We start from the raw sequence: 19,720 nt of genomic DNA on the forward strand, positions 1-19,720 counted from the left end.
GTCTGTGTGCTCTTAAGGGAAATTATGCTTGGTGCAGGGACCTGCATCTGAAAATACTGTGTGAATCCATCTTTGCTCTTAGTGACCATCCCTCATTGGAGTCAGTGGTGAGGACTGAGTCTCCTTGGTTGCTGGGCTGGTGTAGGGACCCAGTGTAACTGCGTAAGTGAGGACTCGTGTACATACACCGTTATTGTTTTTAATTTTAAAAAGGACATATATCAGATATACCTAATAGGTAATTTAACGATTGGATAATCATATTGGAAGAATAAAAGTTAATTTAAGTTATAATAAAATGTTTGGATAAACTGACTACTTCATGCTGTAGTAGAAGTATAATTGATATAATATAAGTAAAATTAAGTCCTTTTCCAAAGAACAAGTTACTTCCATTTATAGGTTCATAGGGTCATAGGTAGGTACTAGGATATCGGCTCAAGGGCCTACGTAAGCCTAGCCAGCAAGGTACCATAGCTTACGCCACCCAAGAAAGTTATCCTGTGCCACTGCCCAGCAGAGACTCAGAAGTGATCCTCGGGGTGTATTTCCTTTTTCCCATCCACTCATCAAGATTTTTCTTGAAGAGTGCTAATGAAGAACTTTACTTGACATAGATGGGTGGCTTGTTTCAGAGTATAGGAAGTCTCTGGGATAGGAATCTATCCCTCCAGCGTGTCCTGTTTATTGTGGTGACAAGGTTTAGGTCCCTAGAGCATGTAGCTTGGAGGGATTGGGATTTCTTTAGGTGTAGCATGTCCAACAGCTCTGGGTTTGACATAGCTTTATATGTTAGGCCGAGATCACCTCGGAGTAGGCGATATGCTGCGGAGTAAAGCTGGAGTTTTTTGAGGTGGTCAGTGTAGGGCATTTGTTTGAGGCCAGTAATCCTCTTTGTGAGGTACTTCTTTGGCCTTTCCAGTTGCTGCAGATGTCTTGTGAGGTACATTCCAAAAGGGGTGTTGTACTCTATAATGGGTCTAATGAGTGACGAGTAGAGAGGAACAATGACCTCTTTTTTCCTGGATGAGAACCCTTTTATGATGAGGTGTGCCACGTAGAAGGACTTCCTGACTACTGTGGCGATGTGACTATCAAAGGAGAGACTACTCTCCACCTGGGTCCCAAGGTCTCTTATCACGCATTTGGTGTTAAGTAGATTGCTGCCTATGTGGTAGTTCATGGGTACAGAGTTTTTACCAAAGGGGATGACACTGCACTTTTTGGCACTGAGCTTGAGGCCAAGGCTCTGACACCAGGCATCTGTCTCATTGAGGCCCTTCTGTAGGATGTCCACATCATTTGGGGACTTGACTATGGCTCCTAGTTTGCAGTCATCTGCGGACTTTGTCAGGCAGAGGCCTTCTGTGTTAGCCTGTACTTCAGAGAAGTAGATGCCAAACAGGAGAGGTCCCAGGACGGAAGCCTGTGGCACTCCACTTGTCACTGCCTTGAGGTCAGATTTGGAGTCTGCAACTTTTACAGTGTGGGTTCTGTCAGTGAGCCAATTGGCAACCCATCTTGTGACGTAGGGATTTATACCTAGTTTAGAGAGTTTAGCTGTAATTCCAGAATGGGGGATGGTGTCGAAAGCCTTGGCGAGGTCAGGATAGGCTGTGTGAACCACCTTACCCTCATCCACGGCTTTGGTGACTGCCTCAAAGAAGTCGATCAGGTTCATAAGGCATGATCTGCCTTTCACAAACCCGAACTGGGTGGGATCCAGAGTTTGGAGGTTACCAATGTCTTTGTTTATGAGTTCCATGATGATACGTTCCATGGCCTTGCAGACCAGGCTCATCAGGCTAATAGGTCGATAGTTCCTGGGATCAGTGGTGGCTCCCCTTTGTGGAGTGGGATAACTGTTGCTGTGCGCCATTCAGTGGGTACAAAGCCTGATGCGAGGCTATTATTGAACATGGTGCTTAAGTGGGGAGCCAGTTCGTTCTGAAGTTCGTGTAAAACACAGCCTGGGATGTTGTCCGGTCCCATGGATACTGTGTTTTTGGCTTTAGAGAGTGCAGCTTTTACCTGCGTAGTTGTGATTACAGGGACTCTGCATTTTTCCTGTATAGATATGGGCCCTTTAGGGGTTGAGAGGGGGTAAAGTTAGCACTGAACCGATCTGCCAGGATGTTGGCAATATCAGTTGGTTCTGCAATTTTCGTGGCTTTGTGCTGTAACTCAGAGCAGATCTGGGTGTTGCCATCTAGATTCTTGACATAGCTATAGAATGCTTTGTGGTTGTCCTTGGATTTAGTGGCAATTTTGTTTTCGTAGCTAGCTTTGGAGGATCTTATAAGGGATCTCAGCTTCTTACTGAGGCTGACCAGGGAGCTCCTCCACTCATGGGATTTTACTCTCTTTTGCAACAGATTATTCCTTCTGTTGTACAGTTTGTTTATGGCAGGGGATCACCAGATTGGCTTCCTTTTTTTTGGAGGATAGTGTCTTGGTTCTGTTTGGGATAGCACAATCCATGCACTTGTGTAAGTGCTTATAGAGTGTATTTGTGTAGGATTCAGCAGTTGTAACTGTATTGTCCACCTGCATGGGTGTCATGAAGTTCACCACTTCTGTCTTAAGAAGCATGAAGTTGGCTTTGGAGAATTTTTTTACTGTGGTTTCCTTAATGGTGGGTGGGGGTGGGATGTGGATATCAAGGGTGATAAGCTTATGTTCGGATCGGACCAACGAGGAGTTGACTTCAGGTGTGGAACACCGGTCACTCATGTTGGTAATGACAAGGTCTAGGATATTTTTGCCCCTGGATAAGTTGATCTAGGGCATTGGAGTTTATGAATTCCAGAAAGCATTGAACTAAGGAGTTGGTACACAAGTAGTTTTCCCAGTTAATGGTGGGGTAGTTGAAGTCGCCCATTATTAGGGTGTTTGGTTGAACCCTAATATTTTCCAGTACATCAAGAAAAGAGGAGTGGGAATCCTGGGGCATGGTGGGGGATCTGTAGCAAGCTACAATTTGGATTGCAGTTTTGCCCAGAGTTAGTTGCACTTGGATAACCTCGGATGCATTATGCTGAGCAACTAGCCTGGAGGTGTGGATATCCTTAATGAATATGGACACACCTCCGCCTTTGGTGTTTTGGTCCAGGTTACATGGCCGAAAAGTGTATGAGTTATAGCCTGGTAGTGCAGGGGTGCTCTCTGGAGCCTTGAACCAGGTCTCAGTCACTGCACAGATATCGATGTTCTCCATTTTAAGGAGTGCCTCTAGTGAGTGCATTTTGAGATTTAGACTTCTATCATTGAGTAGCATTACCTTCAGTTTTTGTTTGCCTGTTCCTGTTATGGTGGTGAATTTGTTATTTGAACCCTGCCTAAAAAAGGCACTATAGGGGCAGCAAGAGCCTTAGCCAGTATCCGGAATCCCAGGGGTGACAGGTGCAGGCCATCTGTGGCAAAGCATCGTGGTCTGTCAACCATGTCATCCCAAGCAGACAGATACTGGATCCCCTTAGAATGACACCATTAACTTAACCAATTGTTGAAGTCAATCATTTTGTCCTTGTACTGCGGTATCATTCTGGATGATGGCAGAATGCTACTCAGGGCTAGGGTTATACCTGCCTGGGCTACAAGATCGGAGAGCTCTTCCATGTCTCTTTTCATGTAGTCCAGGGAGGTACGTCTCAGGTCATGCACACCAACATGGACAATGACAGAGTCATATTTGTACTTGGTGTGGAGTGACCTGAGTGCGTGGATTATGTGGCGGATCCTGGCACCCGACAGGCAGCTGACAGTAACCTTCTCATTGTCTAGCCTGGTGAGTGGGATATCTGTGTGCCTGACTATAGAGTCATCTATGACTAGTGTGTTGGGTACGTTGCTTTGCTTTATTGGCTGTGGTTGAGTGGCACACTGAGTCTGTGGGCTATGTGTCATTTGGGTTGTGTTGGGGGATGGAGGTTGCTTGCGTTTCTGCTTTGGAGGTCTCTGTTGCTTAGACAGATTATTATTGAGAGCCTCCGTGAATGTTTTTATGTTACTATGTGTGGATTTTGGTGGTGTAGATTTAGTGAGACTATGTGATGAGTGTGGTGTGGTGCAAATGTTTACCTTCTCCTCATGACTGTCAAGTTCAGTCTTGGTTAGAGAGAGCTTTACCTCCAGTTTGGCTAGATAAGTGCATCTTTCACAGGTTGTAGTGTTGGGTGGTAGGAGGAGAGGGTTGTCAGTGTACATGAGGCAATTTCTACATTGCCTCAAGATGCCCAGATTCATCAGATAGGAGAGAACACTGGGAGCTGACCCTTGGACATGCCTGAATAAAAAACTATTTTCCTCTAGATAAGTGAGGAAAGTGAGTACAAGAGCTGTTTTTCTCTAAGCAAGTGAGAAAAGTAAGTACAAAAACTGTTTTCCTCTAGGTAATGAGGAAGATAGAGTGCTATAGTAATTAGTAGCTTATTTAGTGCTTACAAGTTCTGAACAAGTGCTGAGCATGAACAAGCAAATTTAAGTGCTAAAACTAAGTATCTGTAACTGCACTAGACGAGTTACAGGACAGAAACAAGTGCAAATGCAGGCTTTCAAATCAGAAAGTTGAGAGAGATGGAAGACATTGCCCAAACAGCCAATAACTACAATTTCTGGGCCAGAACCACTCCTTGTGTGGTAAACAGGTTACCTAGTGCTTACCACTCCCACTGATAAGCTAGAAGGCTTCCCTCCAACACAGAAAGGCTTGGGGAGGCTCAGAAGCTTACATACAGTCCTGGATACAGCAATTCTGTATCTGGAACACTAGTTACAGGAAAGGTAGGAAAAAGGCTTACAGCTTTTTTTTTTACAGAAAAATAGCAAAAACAGTAGTAAAAAACAATTCACATGCAGTGCAAGCTAGCACACTTGAATATGCAGCAATATTAGACCAAACACAGTTTAAAAAAATGCAATTAAATTAAAAAGGACTAAAAGCAAGTGCAGAAAGAGTTTATTAGGTAGAATATGGTAAAGAGATGGGACTGTGGGAGTGTGCCAGATCAAATCTATAGTGGGGCAGGCAACTGCAAAACCCACCAAATTTAAACTACAAACCAAAAATAGGGCGGAACAAAACAGTTTCAACAGAGATCTAAGCAACAACTAACAGTACAAACTTTAAAACCAAAAAAATATACTCAGCGCTGTATAATTGCAGATAATCTGTAAGGCAGTCTCTTTAAAATGGCTTTCCGTCATGCACAAACAATATGAGAGCTATTTCCTTTTTCTAAGAATCACAATGGATTCACTGCATAATTTGTTAAGGTGAGAAGAGAAATCAACACCCACCAAAAAAAAAAAAAAAGAAAAGAAAAAAGATATATATACTTTTTACACATTGCTCATTGGCTGCTGATCTGTAAAATGGCAACTCATCTATCATATTTGTTTCTCTGGAGTCATCTGTGGACAAGTGTAATGCAACCTTCAGAAAATAATTTGAGAATTAGCCAATGTGGGACTGCAGATAAGAGATTTTACCAATAGGAATGACTGTAAGCAGGGAGCACGTAAAATATGTGTATGGGGGCTGTAATTCATTGGCAAAAACAGTAAAGGAACCAAAGTACTTCCAGTGCAAATAACTAGGAAGGCAAACGTCAGAGTGTGATGAGGCCAAGCAGAAGGTTAGAATGTGGGTTAATACAATCATCCTTAACTGAGATAGATAACAGAATATAGGCAGAGGGAGAGAATTGATAGGAGAGTGTTACATGAAAAAAACAGCTATGGTTGAGTTTATTGATGAGTCTAGAACAGAAGCTGCAGGGGAAAAACAGATTATTCACAAGGCAAATAAAATAATGCATGATAACTATAAGGGTCAATCAGAACAAGAGGTTAGAAAACACTGAGAAAGGAGAGTGGAAAGGCAATATACAAAGATGTGAAGGATGGATAACTGTATACCTCCCAAATATGCAAAAAAATCTAGAAGATTTAGGGCTTTCAGATGCAAGTGTCTGCATAGGTATTCTGTACCCAAGTAGTCGAATTCAGTTAGCCTGCCAAACCTCAGAAGTCTTCACAGAATTTTTCCACAAGTAGACAGCACATGGTGGAGGTGTGATGGGAAAGTGTTTGTGTATATGTGTGTGTGTGTGTGTGTGTGTGTGTGTGTGTGTGTGTGTGGGGGGGTACCTGAGTGTGATGTGAAAATGTTTTTCAGGGAATGTAACATGTTGACAGATTTTTGGAACTCCCAACAGAGTACTTCATCAGAAATGTTGTGGGTGAGAGATATTATTAACTACAGAAATTATTCTTATATAGAAAATAAACTGCTTAGATGTAACAAGGTCCTGTTAAGTTTACTGCTACTGGCTGCCAAAATAAGCAATTACTAGAAAATGGAAATCACAAGCAAAACCAACTGTAACTGAGTTTTAGTGTTGTAAAGGAGAGGAAATGGCTGGAGGTGGGATCTTTAGAAAAGGGAAGAAGCAAAAAACAGAAATAAATGGAATATGTTGGAACAATACATACAAAATAATGTTCAAAATTAATGATATTTCAGGGAAGGTAGGACTTAAGCAGTCTATGTAATATTAAAATGAATAATTGTTAGAACAAAAGTCATATTTGTATAATGAATACAAAGGAAATGTTGTAAGGTTTATTTTTTTATAATTGAAGGTATATTCATATCACTATGCAATGTGAGATGTTAATAAAAAATTAAGAAAGTGTAGTTCTACCTCTTATTCAGTGGATTCCCTCAGTTCAAAGTTAGTTTGCCTTGTTATGCATATGCTCATTTAGGTTCATAGGATAGGAGATTACTAGGCTATTGTCCCGGACGGATGTCATTTCAAGCCTAGCTGTTTCTTCCCAATGTAATACCATAGAAATGTTAGTTAATACCCAAGATAGGATTTAGTAATGTCTGCCCATGTCCAGGAAGGTTGTGGGCACTATTCCTAGTAAGAATTTACAGTGCTGCATTCACTCGTCCAGGTTCCTTTTGAACAGTGTCATAGAGGTGCTCTGTTTCACATGAATAGGTAGCCTATTCCAAAAATGTGGCAGTCACTGGGAGATAAGTCTGTCCCTCCAGCATGTCCTATTTAAGTCACAGGCCATATTTAGGTCCCTGGAATCAGTGGCCCTAGTCCCGTTTGATTTACGGATATGCAGCAAATCCATTAGGTTTGCGTCTGAGATTGCACTGTAAATCAGGCAAAAGTCTCCCCTAAGAAGTCTGTACGATACGGAGTATAGCGACAGAATTTAGTTGGTCTGTGTAAGGCATGTGCTGGAGTCCCTTGATCTTCTCTGTTCGAAACCTCAGAGGTCTCTCCAATTGCTGTGGGTGCTTTGTGTGGTACATGCCGAATGGGGCATTATACTCAATTATGGGCTGGGTTAGTGCCGGGTATAGAAGGGTTATAATATTTTTGCTCTCAAGGTGATGCCTTTACTAATCAAGTGTGCTACGTAGAAAGCCTTCTTTACTACAGTAGACACATGGTGGTTGTAGTTAAGGTCGCAGCCAACTTGTGAACCCAAATCCCTTAACACTTTGTGGGTACTTAGGGTATTGTTGTTGATTTGATAGTATGAAGGGACATTGTGCTGAAGGGAATGATGATGAATATCTTTGCTTTCAGTTTAAGACCTTGACTAAGACACCAGTCATTGGTCTGTGTAAGACCCTCCTGGAGCATACTGACACCATTTGGGGTTTCAGTAATTGCACCCAGTTTGTAGTCATCTGCAAACTTGTTCAGCCACAACTCCTTAGTATTGACCTGAACTTCTGTGAAATATATACCAAACAGTAGGGGATCCAGTATGGACCTCTGTGGCACCCTGCTGCTAACAGGTCTGCCGGTTGATGTGGAGTAGCCCACTTTGATAGTGTGTGTCCAGTTTGTGAGCCAGTTAGCAACCTATCTTAAAATGAAGGGGTTTACATTCTGTTTGCTACGTTTATTTGTAATTCCGGACAGTAGGATTGTGTTGAAAGCCTTTGCCAAGTCGAGGTATGCTGTGTGCACAGATTTGCCCTCATCAGTGGCCCTGGTCACATTTTCGAAAATATCCACCAGATTTAACAGGCATGATCTGTCTTCATGAAGCTGAATTGGGTAAGATCCAGGGTTTGGAGGTCACCTATGTCTTTATTTATGAGGTCCATAATGATACGTCCCATAGCCTTACAGATGAGGCTGGTCAGGCTTATGGGTATGAAATTTCCTGGGTCTGTTGCTAGGCCACCTTTGTGGAAGGCAATAACTCTTGCTGTTCTCCATTCCGCAGGAACAAAGCCTGTGGTTAGACTATGATTGAAAAGGATACATAATCGCGATGCTAGTTCATGTTTTAGCCTGTGGGATTCCATCTGAGCTCATAGAGGCTGTGTTTTTTGCCTTAGACAAGGCATTGATGACCTGTTCTTCAGATATGTAAGGTTGGGGGGGTTGGGGCAAGGTTTGTGATAGGTTTGGAGGGGATGGGGGGTGAAATTTTTGCCAAACTTATCCGCTAGCAGGTTTGATATCTCTGTGAGGTCAGTGTGTGTAATACCATTGGTCACTTGTTTTGCACATGCTTGGGTCCTGCCTTTTAGGCTACGTACGTAGCTGTAAAAAGTCTTATGGTTATCCTTGCCTGTGCTAGCTATGTTTTTTTTCAAAGAGACCCTTAGAGGATTTGACAGGTTGTCTTATTTGCCTGTTAAGGCTGCGGAGGGTGCTTTTCCATTGTTGGGGCTCACCTTTGTTTTCATAGACAGAAACCTTTTGCATTTATTGTAAAATTTGTTGATGATGGATGTCCATCATGGCAGCTTGTTTTTCCTTGGGGTTTTGGCTTTAATTATTTCTTCTACAGCTGGGTCTATACAGTTATGCAAGTGACTGTATAGGACTTTAGTGTAAGCTTCTGTGTAGTTACCACTTCCAGCTCGGGGTGGGGCTTGGAATGCATTTATACCTTCAGCTAGGGGGGTTATAGTTTGCCTTGGTGAAGTTTTTTGTCTGAGTTAGATCTTTGTGAGTTCTGGTGTTAGTGTCAGCTTGAAGGTGACTGAGTTGAAAGACATTAACAGCAAGAGAAAATCTGACAGTTAGCTTACTGACTAACATATGCTTTTGCTATGTCAATAAGTAGCTTTAAAAAAATATCCTTTTTAGATCAGCAAGTTTCTGTTTTGGTCCTCTGTCCCAAGCCTTCAATAGCTTCTGGCACCTCTGAGTAGGTTGGAAGCCATGTTACTATTTGTAAACATAATTCCGTTACATGATTCATAAATTCACAGCTTTTACAAGGTCATTGAGTCTTATGACCATTCAAACCTTAGAAGGACATTCAGGCTGTACCTCTCTCCACGAGGGCCATATCAGTCAGTCCTGTCATCTGTGCAGTGTTTAAAGGAACATGTGGGGGGTGGGGCTTATTCCAGAGGTTACGTTGGTACTGGGTTATAAACCTGTCCTTGCAATATTTTATTTATCAACTGGTGAAGGTTTAGGTCCCTGCTTCTGGTATTGATGGAGATATTGAACTTACGAGATACAGGAGAATTGTATGTAATGATGCAGTATGATATTTGTTAACAGCAGAAAACAAGTGATAAGAAAGTGCCTGATAACAAGGGATTGTTGATAATTATCCACACCCATATGACATACTTTGGTAGAGGTACCCTGTAGTTTAGTGACATGGTAGGATTTGACAAAAGGAGGTCTAACAGCTAAGGACCTTTTATAACAGCTTAGTGTAGTTACCAGTTATTTCCTTTAGAAGCCATCCCTTTCTAACAAAACATTTACAAACATCTTTCTGTGTTTCCTGGTTATCTTTGCCACACTGATTCAACTTTAGTATTCTCATGACCCTGATGTTACCATAGTGATCAGTAAACCAATCAAAATGGTATATGAGTCTCTAATGGGGAGGGGGAGGGGCTGGCAAGTATCACTGAATTATAAAAGGAATCCTTGGAGGAAGTCAAGGTACTGTGGGATTACTTGAGAGAGAAGTTTAAAAGTGGTGGAAAGCTTGTTTAGGTAAACCTGTTTGGGCTGTGTTTTCGGTATTACTTTATTTATTTGTACTTTATTTTTGTGTGTAGTGCTAGTTTGTGTCATTGGTTTTTCTTTCTCAAATTACTGCTGTTGCTTGTGGCGCTTGTAAAGTTATCTTTAAGAATAAATTTTTTTTTTTTTTTTTGGTTTCCCTCAAGTTTTAGTTCTGTCCCTCTAAATCCTTCCTAAAACAGATGACTTGTAGAAAATGGAGTAAAGTAAATTACCCTTGATAAATGATTAGTCAGTAGTTAAAATGTATATTACTTCATTCTCTTAATTTGCTAATGTCACAAGTTAACAGGACTGTTTTAAGTGTTATGATGTCTTGTTTACAGTATAGAACTGTTAACTTAAACACTTGTATTGTTTAAAACTCCTCTCTTTTTGAAGAGGATTGGACACTTAGTTATGGATGTTGCTGTACTAGCGTAGTTGCATGTGTGTTTTTTTTTTTACTTAAATATGTAACCTGAATTTGGAATGGACTGTTGCCTGCTTAATCCTTAACTTCTCAGATAAAATAAGAAATTGCACTTAAGTTGTGGCTAAAAAGGTGACTCGGGCAGGTGCAACTACTTTCATATTTCTGAAAAGTGGAGGAGCCAACCCAAATTCACACTTGCCATAACATTCTGGATTCTTGTTGATCCACCAAAGGTGGCTTTGAATGCAAAATAACTAAAACTGCCTTCAGTGAACATTCAAAATTTTCTGCAGAGGTCAAGCCCCCTGCACCCACCATGTGTGAATACCCACAGACTTGCATGTACCACTCTTGAGGGTGCATAATAGTGGAGAAAAAGGCACTCTCTAATCTAAGGTGGTTTTGGTGAACTGGCTCTAGCTTTGTATTTGCTGAAATTGCTGCCTTTGGCTTGCCATGCTGCTGTTCTGTTCTACTCCTGCCTTAATGTTTTCTGCTGAAAGGCAAAACCTGGGTAAATAGCACTGTTTCCCTAAGTTCATATTGCTAAATGGGGAAGTCCTTTTGAAAGAACAGCTCGTATTACTAAATGGAGAAGTCGTTTTGAAAGAACAGCTCCTATTACTAAATGGGGAAGTCATTTTGTAAACGCCAGTTCATGAATGCACATCATATCTGCAATGTTAAAATATTATTTTTGATTGTACAAGATGTCGCTATCCTTGACTACATTTTTAATATCTAGCTGTGCCTGAATTGTCCAGAGATTAGCAATTAAGCAGTTCATTTGAATAGAACTAATGTTAAACCCACGTTTGAAGCAAAGTCTCCAACAAATAGGCAAGTACTAACAAACTGCTTGGCTTCTGAAAAGATCCTCCATTCTGATTTGTCATGTTTTCAACTCTCTGGTTTATCAAAACAGCTAAAATGTTGTCTGTCCCATTACTTCCCTGAAGGACTTGAAGGTGTAGCACATGTACTGATTGTCAAAAGTGTAGGAGAAGTCTTGGCTTTGTTTTTTCAAGAATCTGCATTTCAAAGTTAGTGTATCTAGGTGTTTAATCTCCTGATGCCATATTAACAGTTTATAGGTGAATGGGAGTATTTAAGGGCAACTTGAATCCTCTAAGATGAGCTGCTGTGTAAAGCTATTAACTGATGTGCAGATGGGAGTATAGACTGCAAGGCTCATGAACTTGTATAATGTATGTTGTACATCACTTCACACGTTATCATGGTGCCTTGCCTTTTCTAGGCTGTTGCATACTCGTGACTGTGGACATAATTTTTCCCTACTCCTTTATGGAAGACTAAATATCATGCACCCCAAAGAGGGTGGCCTATTCTCAGTGGCAGCATAAAATGTATGAAAATGGTCAGACCCTGTAAGTTTTACCAGCTGTGATCATTCCATTACTGTTCTTGAATGGAGAGTTGGGCAGTTTCAATACTTTCCCGTCTGTGAATGTGCCCTTTCCTGCAAGTCCTATGCAGGTCAAGGACTCGTTCCTTAAATGGTTCTGATTAGACTGGGTAGCTAGTATATAGTATCTACTGAAGACCTGCTGCAAAGGCTGTCTATTCCTGTATAAACTACCATTACCTAATCAATGGCATCCTTGTTTAGTTTTCTGAAGGCTTAAACTACTCGTGAGCCTGTCTGCTAATGGCATCCTTGTTTAGTTTTCTGAAGGCTTAAACTACTCGTGAGCTTGTCTGCTAATGCAGCAAAGATGCAACTGCCATCAAGGCCTAGAACTGAGCTGCCTAAAAGCAATTGTGGGGGTGAGGACTTCACGGTTTATATGACCTCAACTGTCAGGTCTATGGCAAGCATTAGCCAGGGAGCAAAGGCTCACTCTGCTCACTCTGCTCTGTTGGTTAACAGGCTGACTGGAAGCAGATGGTTGGTAAGCTGAGTGTGCTTCACAGTAGCATGTAATTTACAAGTAGTCTGCCATTAGGTTGTAAGTGTGGATACTGCCATTAGGTTGTATGTGTAGATACTAAAGTCCCCGACTTTAGAAATGGGGAAGGTTGCTTAATGCCTTACATTTGTCAGACTAAAACTCCAGTGACACTGTTTCAAAGATGGTCCCCTTGGTGGCTCTAAAACATGGTGGCTCAAACATGTAACAAATTTTGTTAGTTGAGGTCCTAGTTTAGGTTTGTTTGGGAATGTTTGAATTAAGATATGTAAAATTTAAAATAAGCAAGCCTGTTTAAAAAATTTAACACCTTTACTTCAAAGCCTGTTTAAAAATGTAACGCCTTCTCTTCAGGAACCATGTCTATCAAGAAGATCCATGCCCGTGAAATTCTGGACTCTCGTGGTAATCCCACAGTGGAAGTTGACTTGTACACTGACAAAGGTGAGTTTGCATGAGTCTTGTGTGGAGCACCATTGTCTTAAAACAGTTCTTTACTGCTGCACTCCCAAGTACTTGCTACAGATGCAGTCTTTAACCCCTTGCTACTCCATCATATGATGCTATATCCACATAACCCTAACTATTAGCACCCCTTTTTACTATGTTTGTAAAGGGTATGCCATTCTATAGCTAAAGTCTCTAGTGTTTTTTTTTTTTTTTTTTGTGCAGTAGAGTAATATTACTTTGTATTCGTTTCAGGAAATGGTGCATAATCCAACATGTTTTAGGGAGCCCTTTCTCCAGGCCTCTGCTAAACTGGCATTTGCCCAGACTATCCAACTAATCAAACATGTAGTAGCTCTCTAAATTTCACTCCTTGGTTGAGTCTCTTCAAACTGTACTCCTATACTGACCTAACCATAATGTTAAAATGTCCACTTCATGGCTGATAATGCATGATCAAACTTAATGCTTGATATTTTTTAAATAGGCTGCAAACTGAAAGCGTGGGAAGCTGAGAGTACTTGACTTGACAGTTGCTGGTAGTAAAATGGGTCACTGTGCCAATGTCATGATATAGTTGTGGAATAAGACTTGCTGAGCCAGTGAACTCTGCTTCATGTGCATTAATTGTAGAACAAGTGTGGAGACAATGCAGTACTACACTAACTTGTGGCAAGCACACCAGCTGACCCATGTGTAATGTGAAATTGCCACCTGGATAACTGTGGATGAGTTTCTAACCACCGTTAGATGGACCCAATCTAAGTGGGGTGCAATTTGGTGACTTGAGAAGGTGGGACTGGCTAATCCTCAGTTGTGCTTGTATTACAAGATGGGTAGGGAATCTTCTTGAATCACCTCCATGGGACTATATAGAGGTGTGGACAAGATGTCTGGGGTTTGGTAGGTGGGTGAGGCTTTGGAAGGCTTGTGCAGAGCTGGGGTGAAATAGAACTAACTTGCTCATTCCTCTTTAGGTCACTTCCGGGCAGCTGTCCCTAGTGGTGCATCAACGGGCATCTATGAAGCCCTTGAGCTGCGAGATGGAGACAAGGCTCGGTACTTGGGTAAAGGTAAGCAAAGCAAGTTTAACTGTACTTGTCTAGTACATAGCAGGGTTGAGGACAAATGTCCACTCCATGGTCCTAATGACTCTGACCATGGTGACCAGAGTTCAGTTAGAGGCTTGGCAGCATGGAGTGATCTTATTTTGCTGGATGGAAACAGACTCCATGTTGGAGTGCCTGATCTAAGGACAGGAATATCCTGGGGATTATCAGTTATGTAAACAAGCAATCTGTTTGTCCTTGCTGATAGTTATGCATGCAGTGGCTGACACTTAAATATTTTCTACTTGCCTGACTACGACTGCAATTTAGTAAGTGGGACACCTGGTTGAAGGGATGAATAACCCACAAGCAGTAATATAATAATTCTATTTTCCCAACAGGTGTCACAAAGGCAGTAGACCACATTAATCTAACAATTGCTCCAGTCCTTCTTGAGAAGGTGAGTCCATAGCCTTTTTCTAATCTTTAAGTAGCTGGATGCTGGCCTGACACTGCTACATACTTATAGCAATTCAGTTGTAATGCTTTAAACTTTAATCCGATGACTTATTCAATTATGTCATCTTTTCTTGCCACAGAAACTGAATGCTGTGGAACAGGCTGAGATAGACAAGGTCATGCTAGAACTTGATGGGACAGAAAATAAATGTAAGAATTTTTCTGCATGCAAGTTATTGAGCTTTTTTTGGTTGGTTTGTATACTAAAAATCTTACATTTGCTCATAGCAAAATTTGGTGCAAATGCTATTCTGGGAGTTTCTTTGGCTGTTTGCAAAGCTGGTGCTGCTGAGAAAGGTGTCCCACTCTACCGCCATATTGCTGACTTGGCTGGGAATGAAGACCTTGTACTTCCTGTTCCCGTAAGTGTTCCATAAGTACATCTTAGTTGTAACTTTGTATATAGTCAAACCTTGTGTTTTCTGGGCTCTGCTACTAGAATGACTTTCAAAGGTTCCTGTATGAAATGAGGGCAAGCAGAACTTGAGGAGTTGCAAGCAGTTGCAGGACAGGGGAGGTGGGTGGTGCTTGGAGGTACCTCTGTCCATTTGTCAAGAATGACAGCTACTTCAAATAACCTGTTTCAACTGTAGGACAACAAGGATGGGTCAGAAGGTGGGGATTGCTTTGTATATGGTAGTATTGGGCAGTAAGGGGTCAGAAGGCAGGGATTGCTTTGTATATGGTAGTATTGGGCAGTAAGGGGAGCTGGTCGATAGTCCACTCTGACAGGGGAACATCAGGCAGTGTAACAAGTTTGGGGTAAATGAAGATACCAGACTAATTTCCAAGTTGAAAGAGCAGGTGTTTGGTTTTGGGCCTAGGAGGGGTTCAGTTAACTGGTGCAGGACTATGCCACACCCTGTCATGCAGAAGTAATCCATATCCAGATTAATGAATGGCCAGGAAAGGGCCTCTTTCACTCCATCTTTAGTGTGGAAGGGTTAAGAGGACTGCTTGTGACCTTTCACAGGCAATTGCCTTTATCTTGGAGAGGGTTTAGGATTAGTTGACCATCTGGGAGTTTTGTTCATGCAATCTACAACTGAGAAGAATGGGGGGGGGGGCATCCTCATGAGGTACCTCCCCCTACAATTTGTAGAAACTGGGAATGCTACTAAGAAGGTAGCAGAAGGGAGAAGCTGCATTATTCTAACTGGTTAGAAAGGGAACCATTTTAGTACATATCAGAAAAAGGATGGCTATGTTATGCAATGAGATTACAAAACTGGGAAGTGGAGGATCTGTAGCTTTCCCCCATGTTAAAATGGGGGGTGACCTTGGAGTGGGTCAGTAGCAGTCTTGTAGTTCCAATAAATACAGACCTAGAAGAGTTGAATCTGTCTGATCCTGAAATGGGACTTGAAGGGTGGGAGATGGTTAACATTGAGGAAGCAGACTGCTGCAGGGTTAGAACTAGCAAGTATTCCAGTGGATTCTCCTGAGTCCAATAGTTCATGTTGAGTCGGGGATAACCTGTCTTGTAATGTTACAAACATAACCTCTCCTTAAATGGAGAGTTTGAGGTCGCAATGTAAATTACCCAAACTACTGCAGATCTGTCTCAAATGGAGGAATGGGGGAGGTCCGCTTCAAGTGGGAAATAACTGAATATATAAATTGACTGCAGACTTAAGTTGACCAGTTATAGCTGTGGTGGCTGTCCCTACGGAGTTTAAAAAGCCACCAGAAAAGTGCATTGGATGGGGAACTCCAGACTTCCCACTAGAACATTGCACTGAAACACCTTTGTAAACTCTTACCTCTGCAGGAAGGATAAATGAGATTGCAGTGGTAGCAATTGCCCTACGAACAGTACTCCAGATGTGTTAGGGGAGGGAATTTGAGGCAGTGGGGGGCTTAATTTCATTTAGAGACTAACACTGACTAACACTCCCTGTAATTGTTTTGTAGGCCTTTAATGTAATCAATGGAGGTTCCCATGCTGGCAACAAGCTAGCTATGCAGGAGTTCATGATCCTACCAGTAGGGGCATCCAGCTTTAAGGAAGCCATGCACATCGGTGCAGAGGTCTACCACAACCTGAAGAATGTAATCAAGGAGAAGTATGGAAAGGATGCCACTAATGTGGGTGACGAGGGTGGCTTTGCACCCAACATCTTGGAAAACAATGAAGGTACAACAACTGAACTGCTCTGGCTATATTTCAGTTGATTGGAATATCTGAAGAGGCTGCATTAGGCTTAAAACTAGGTCCTAGGAAATTAAGGTTGTGCTTGACAATATCCAGTGCTGACTGTCCCTACTTGGTGTCTTGTTTCCTGGGGACAGGTGCACATCATGCAGCACAGGCTATATACTAATATGGTAACTGGCAAATGACTCTAATTTCATATTAATTTGGCACACTTGTACTATAAATGCAGTCTTTGCCTATATAACTAGATAATTCAACTGGGATTCTTTACATTGCTAGCCTAATGCAATGTAGATGCACTCTGACATAACAATTGCTGCACAAGTGTAACTCATGCATCCTTTTTACTGAGCCTTCTGAGGAGTTTGGCTACAGGGATACATGTACTAAAATTGTGCTGTAATGTTTCAATTTGGGAGAACATTATAAATTGCACTTGTATGAAAGTTCCTTGGTGTTCAGGTTAGTAAAGTTTTCTCCTGAGTCTGAACAAAATTCTACCTTATTTTTTTTTTTTCCATGTACCCCTCCACTGAATGTTTGGCATGTGAACTGGCAAGTTGCAAACCAACTCATGCTGGGCTAAAGCCCTGAATAGATTCTGGATTAAGATAGGGAAATGGTTTGAGTAATAGGTGCATTTTTCATCTTATGAAGTGACTATTGGAATGTTTCATACTAATGGATTAATTTTCTTGCACAACTGTTTTCAGCTCTGGAGCTCTTAAAATCTGCTATTGAGATGGCTGGCTACCCTGACAAGATAGTGATCGGCATGGATGTAGCTGCTTCAGAGTTCTACCGCAGTGGCAAGTATGACCTGGACTTCAAGTCACCTGATGACCCCAGCCGTTACATTACTGGAGAGCAGCTGAGCAACATCTACAAAGGCTTCATTGATGGGTACCCAGGTAATTGAGGTTGCCCCAAAAAGCTAACCTTGACTAGGTAAGGCATCTATGGTGTTGCAAGACTCATCTGCAAGTCTTGCCAACCACTTGGTGCTACTGCAGCAGAAGGCCAAAATGGCCAGGAACTGTGCACCTAACTCTTCTGGGCATGCTTGTTTACAGCCTTTCTTCTCCCCAATCGGATGGGATACATCTGTAATGTGGTTGCATTGCTGGCAACCAGTTTGACTTCTCCCTCTGCATTAAGGGACAGAATGGTCAAACAGAAGCTTGGCTCTTAAAAAAAAAAAAAAAACACTTTCTTTTTCAAGCTGGCAATGGATTGGGTTTTACCTATGTTTGGATTTGGCAGGGATTGAAACTGAACTGTTAAAGAATTCAAGGTGGTCTCTAATCTTATCTATTGGTAATTCCTAGTTGTCTCCATTGAAGACCCCTTTGACCAAGATGACTGGGGAAACTGGAAATCGCTGACTTGTTCTGTGAATATCCAGATTGTAGGGGATGACCTGACAGTCACCAACCCAAAGAGGATACAGAAGGCTGTGGATGAGAAGGCCTGCAACTGTTTACTATTGAAGGTCAACCAGATTGGATCAGTCACCGAAGCCATTCAGGCGTAAGTCTACCGTCATTTTGAACACTAGTACCAAGCCTTGTATGTCTCTGGGTGATCTTGGTTGTATACTTTCCTGTATCAGGTGCCCAGAAATGGGATCTCAGCATGTAGCTAGAGGATTTAAGCTGCAGCTTTGACTTTTATTTTTCTTGTAGCTGTAAGCTGGCCCAGCAGAATGGATGGGGAGTCATGGTTAGTCATCGGTCAGGGGAGACTGAGGACACTTTCATTGCTGACTTGGTAGTGGGGCTATGCACTGGACAGGTGAGTTATAAAGAACTTGTGTCCAACGTATAGGATTTGGTAGATATAATGTCTGAAATACTATGCCTGATAGTAAAGCAAGCTACCTTTTTGTTGTGTTGTAACTGGCCGAAAAGGGGGTCTACTTAATATTGTAAGCTGACAATATTGAGTCTGTCGGCACAATATCTAAAGTGAAGAAAATTGTGCAAGTAAATGAAAATCTCCTTAAGGGGAGACTTTATCTCAATGTAGTGCGGTCTTGGAGTTAGTATGTTTAAGTAGGGGGGGTGCAGGGGGGATTGTCCCCCTGCTTACGCAATTTATTTTAAAATGTTTTTACTATTTGTTTTACTTTATCAAAGTTCGACCTTTATTGATTCGATTTTAAGTAAACTTTTGATAATGTCGTATAAACGTGAAAATGGCTGGGGATCTCTTTCTGAAGTATGCTTGACTGTTAAATCCTGAATGTGGTGATTCCATGCCTAATCATCCACTGATCCTACAACATGGGCTAAATATGAAGTGCATGTTTTACCCTGTTGCAAGGACTGTTTTTGTACATGGGGTGAAGTGTACATATAATCTAGTTTTCTAACTTTTATTGTAGATCAAAACTGGTGCTCCCTGCAGATCTGAACGTCTAGCAAAATACAACCAGCTGCTGAGGTATGTAATCATTTGTTTGGGCTGCTTTTGTAGTTTGTCAACTTTGCTGGATGGGTGGGGGAACTTAAGGCAACTAGTGCTACTGTTATATCTGTAAAAGTCAAAGGTGTTGACCAGATTCCTTCAGCTTTGCTCATGACTGGGGCCCTAAAGGCTCACTTCAGTTTGACTTGCTCCAGATTGATTACCATTAAGGCAACAACTTGCTTGATGGTAGGGAAAAGGGTCCTCTTACTGGACACCTGCAAGAACTGCAGTACTGAAGCAGCACAGGCACTAACTAGAACCACTATTTTACAGACTGGCCTACAGTACAAGGGGAGGCAAATCCAGGATTTCATCCATTGATTCCAGCTAATTAACTTGCATATTTTTCTTTTCTGGTAGGATTGAGGAAGAGCTTGGTGATGAGGCTCGCTTCGCTGGACCAAACTTCAGAAACCCAAAGGCTACACAGTCTGCTGCTCTAGTTGGCACAAGTGTACAAGCTTAATGGAGATTGGCAATGAGCAGATGCCTAACTTTGTATCAACATGTACTATTAAAGTTTTGTGGTCTGTTCAGAACAATAAATACCTGTAAACTAAAAATTTGTCAAGCAGTACTATATCTGATATGCCTGTCACACTAATGCAAGAGCTGTAAGTTGTGTTGGTAGTTGTGTACAATGTAGCCAAACCTGGAATGAATCTGAAACATGCTGT

The 19,720-nt window shown here is 41.7% G+C and overlaps 1 protein-coding gene across 6 annotated transcripts; it reads left to right on the forward strand.

Annotated features, from left to right (window-relative positions):
- Positions 1–9,945: 9,945 nt before the first annotated feature.
- Positions 9,946–19,606, forward strand: LOC122802475 (enolase-like). Of its 6 annotated transcripts, none has more exons than XM_044072114.1 (12): positions 9,946–10,022; positions 12,753–12,842; positions 13,823–13,918; positions 14,296–14,354; positions 14,494–14,563; positions 14,642–14,775; positions 16,328–16,550; positions 17,285–17,482; positions 17,900–18,101; positions 18,257–18,365; positions 18,958–19,016; positions 19,404–19,606. In XM_044072114.1, the coding sequence occupies exons 2-12, from the start codon at positions 12,758–12,760 to the stop codon at positions 19,507–19,509; spliced, it is 1,341 nt and encodes a 446-aa protein (XP_043928049.1). In that variant the 5' UTR covers positions 9,946–10,022; positions 12,753–12,757; the 3' UTR covers positions 19,510–19,606. The 6 variants fall into 6 exon arrangements, with proteins under 6 accessions (XP_043928049.1, XP_043928050.1, XP_043928051.1 ...); XM_044072115.1 differs by having other exon boundaries at positions 9,946–9,968; XM_044072113.1 differs by having other exon boundaries at positions 9,985–10,048.
- Positions 19,607–19,720: the final 114 nt, after the last annotated feature.

This window comes from Protopterus annectens, chromosome 5.part0 (assembly GCF_019279795.1).
Source record: "Protopterus annectens isolate FY-2018-M chromosome 5.part0, PAN1.0, whole genome shotgun sequence".
Classification (NCBI taxonomy): domain Eukaryota; kingdom Metazoa; phylum Chordata; order Ceratodontiformes; family Protopteridae; genus Protopterus; species Protopterus annectens.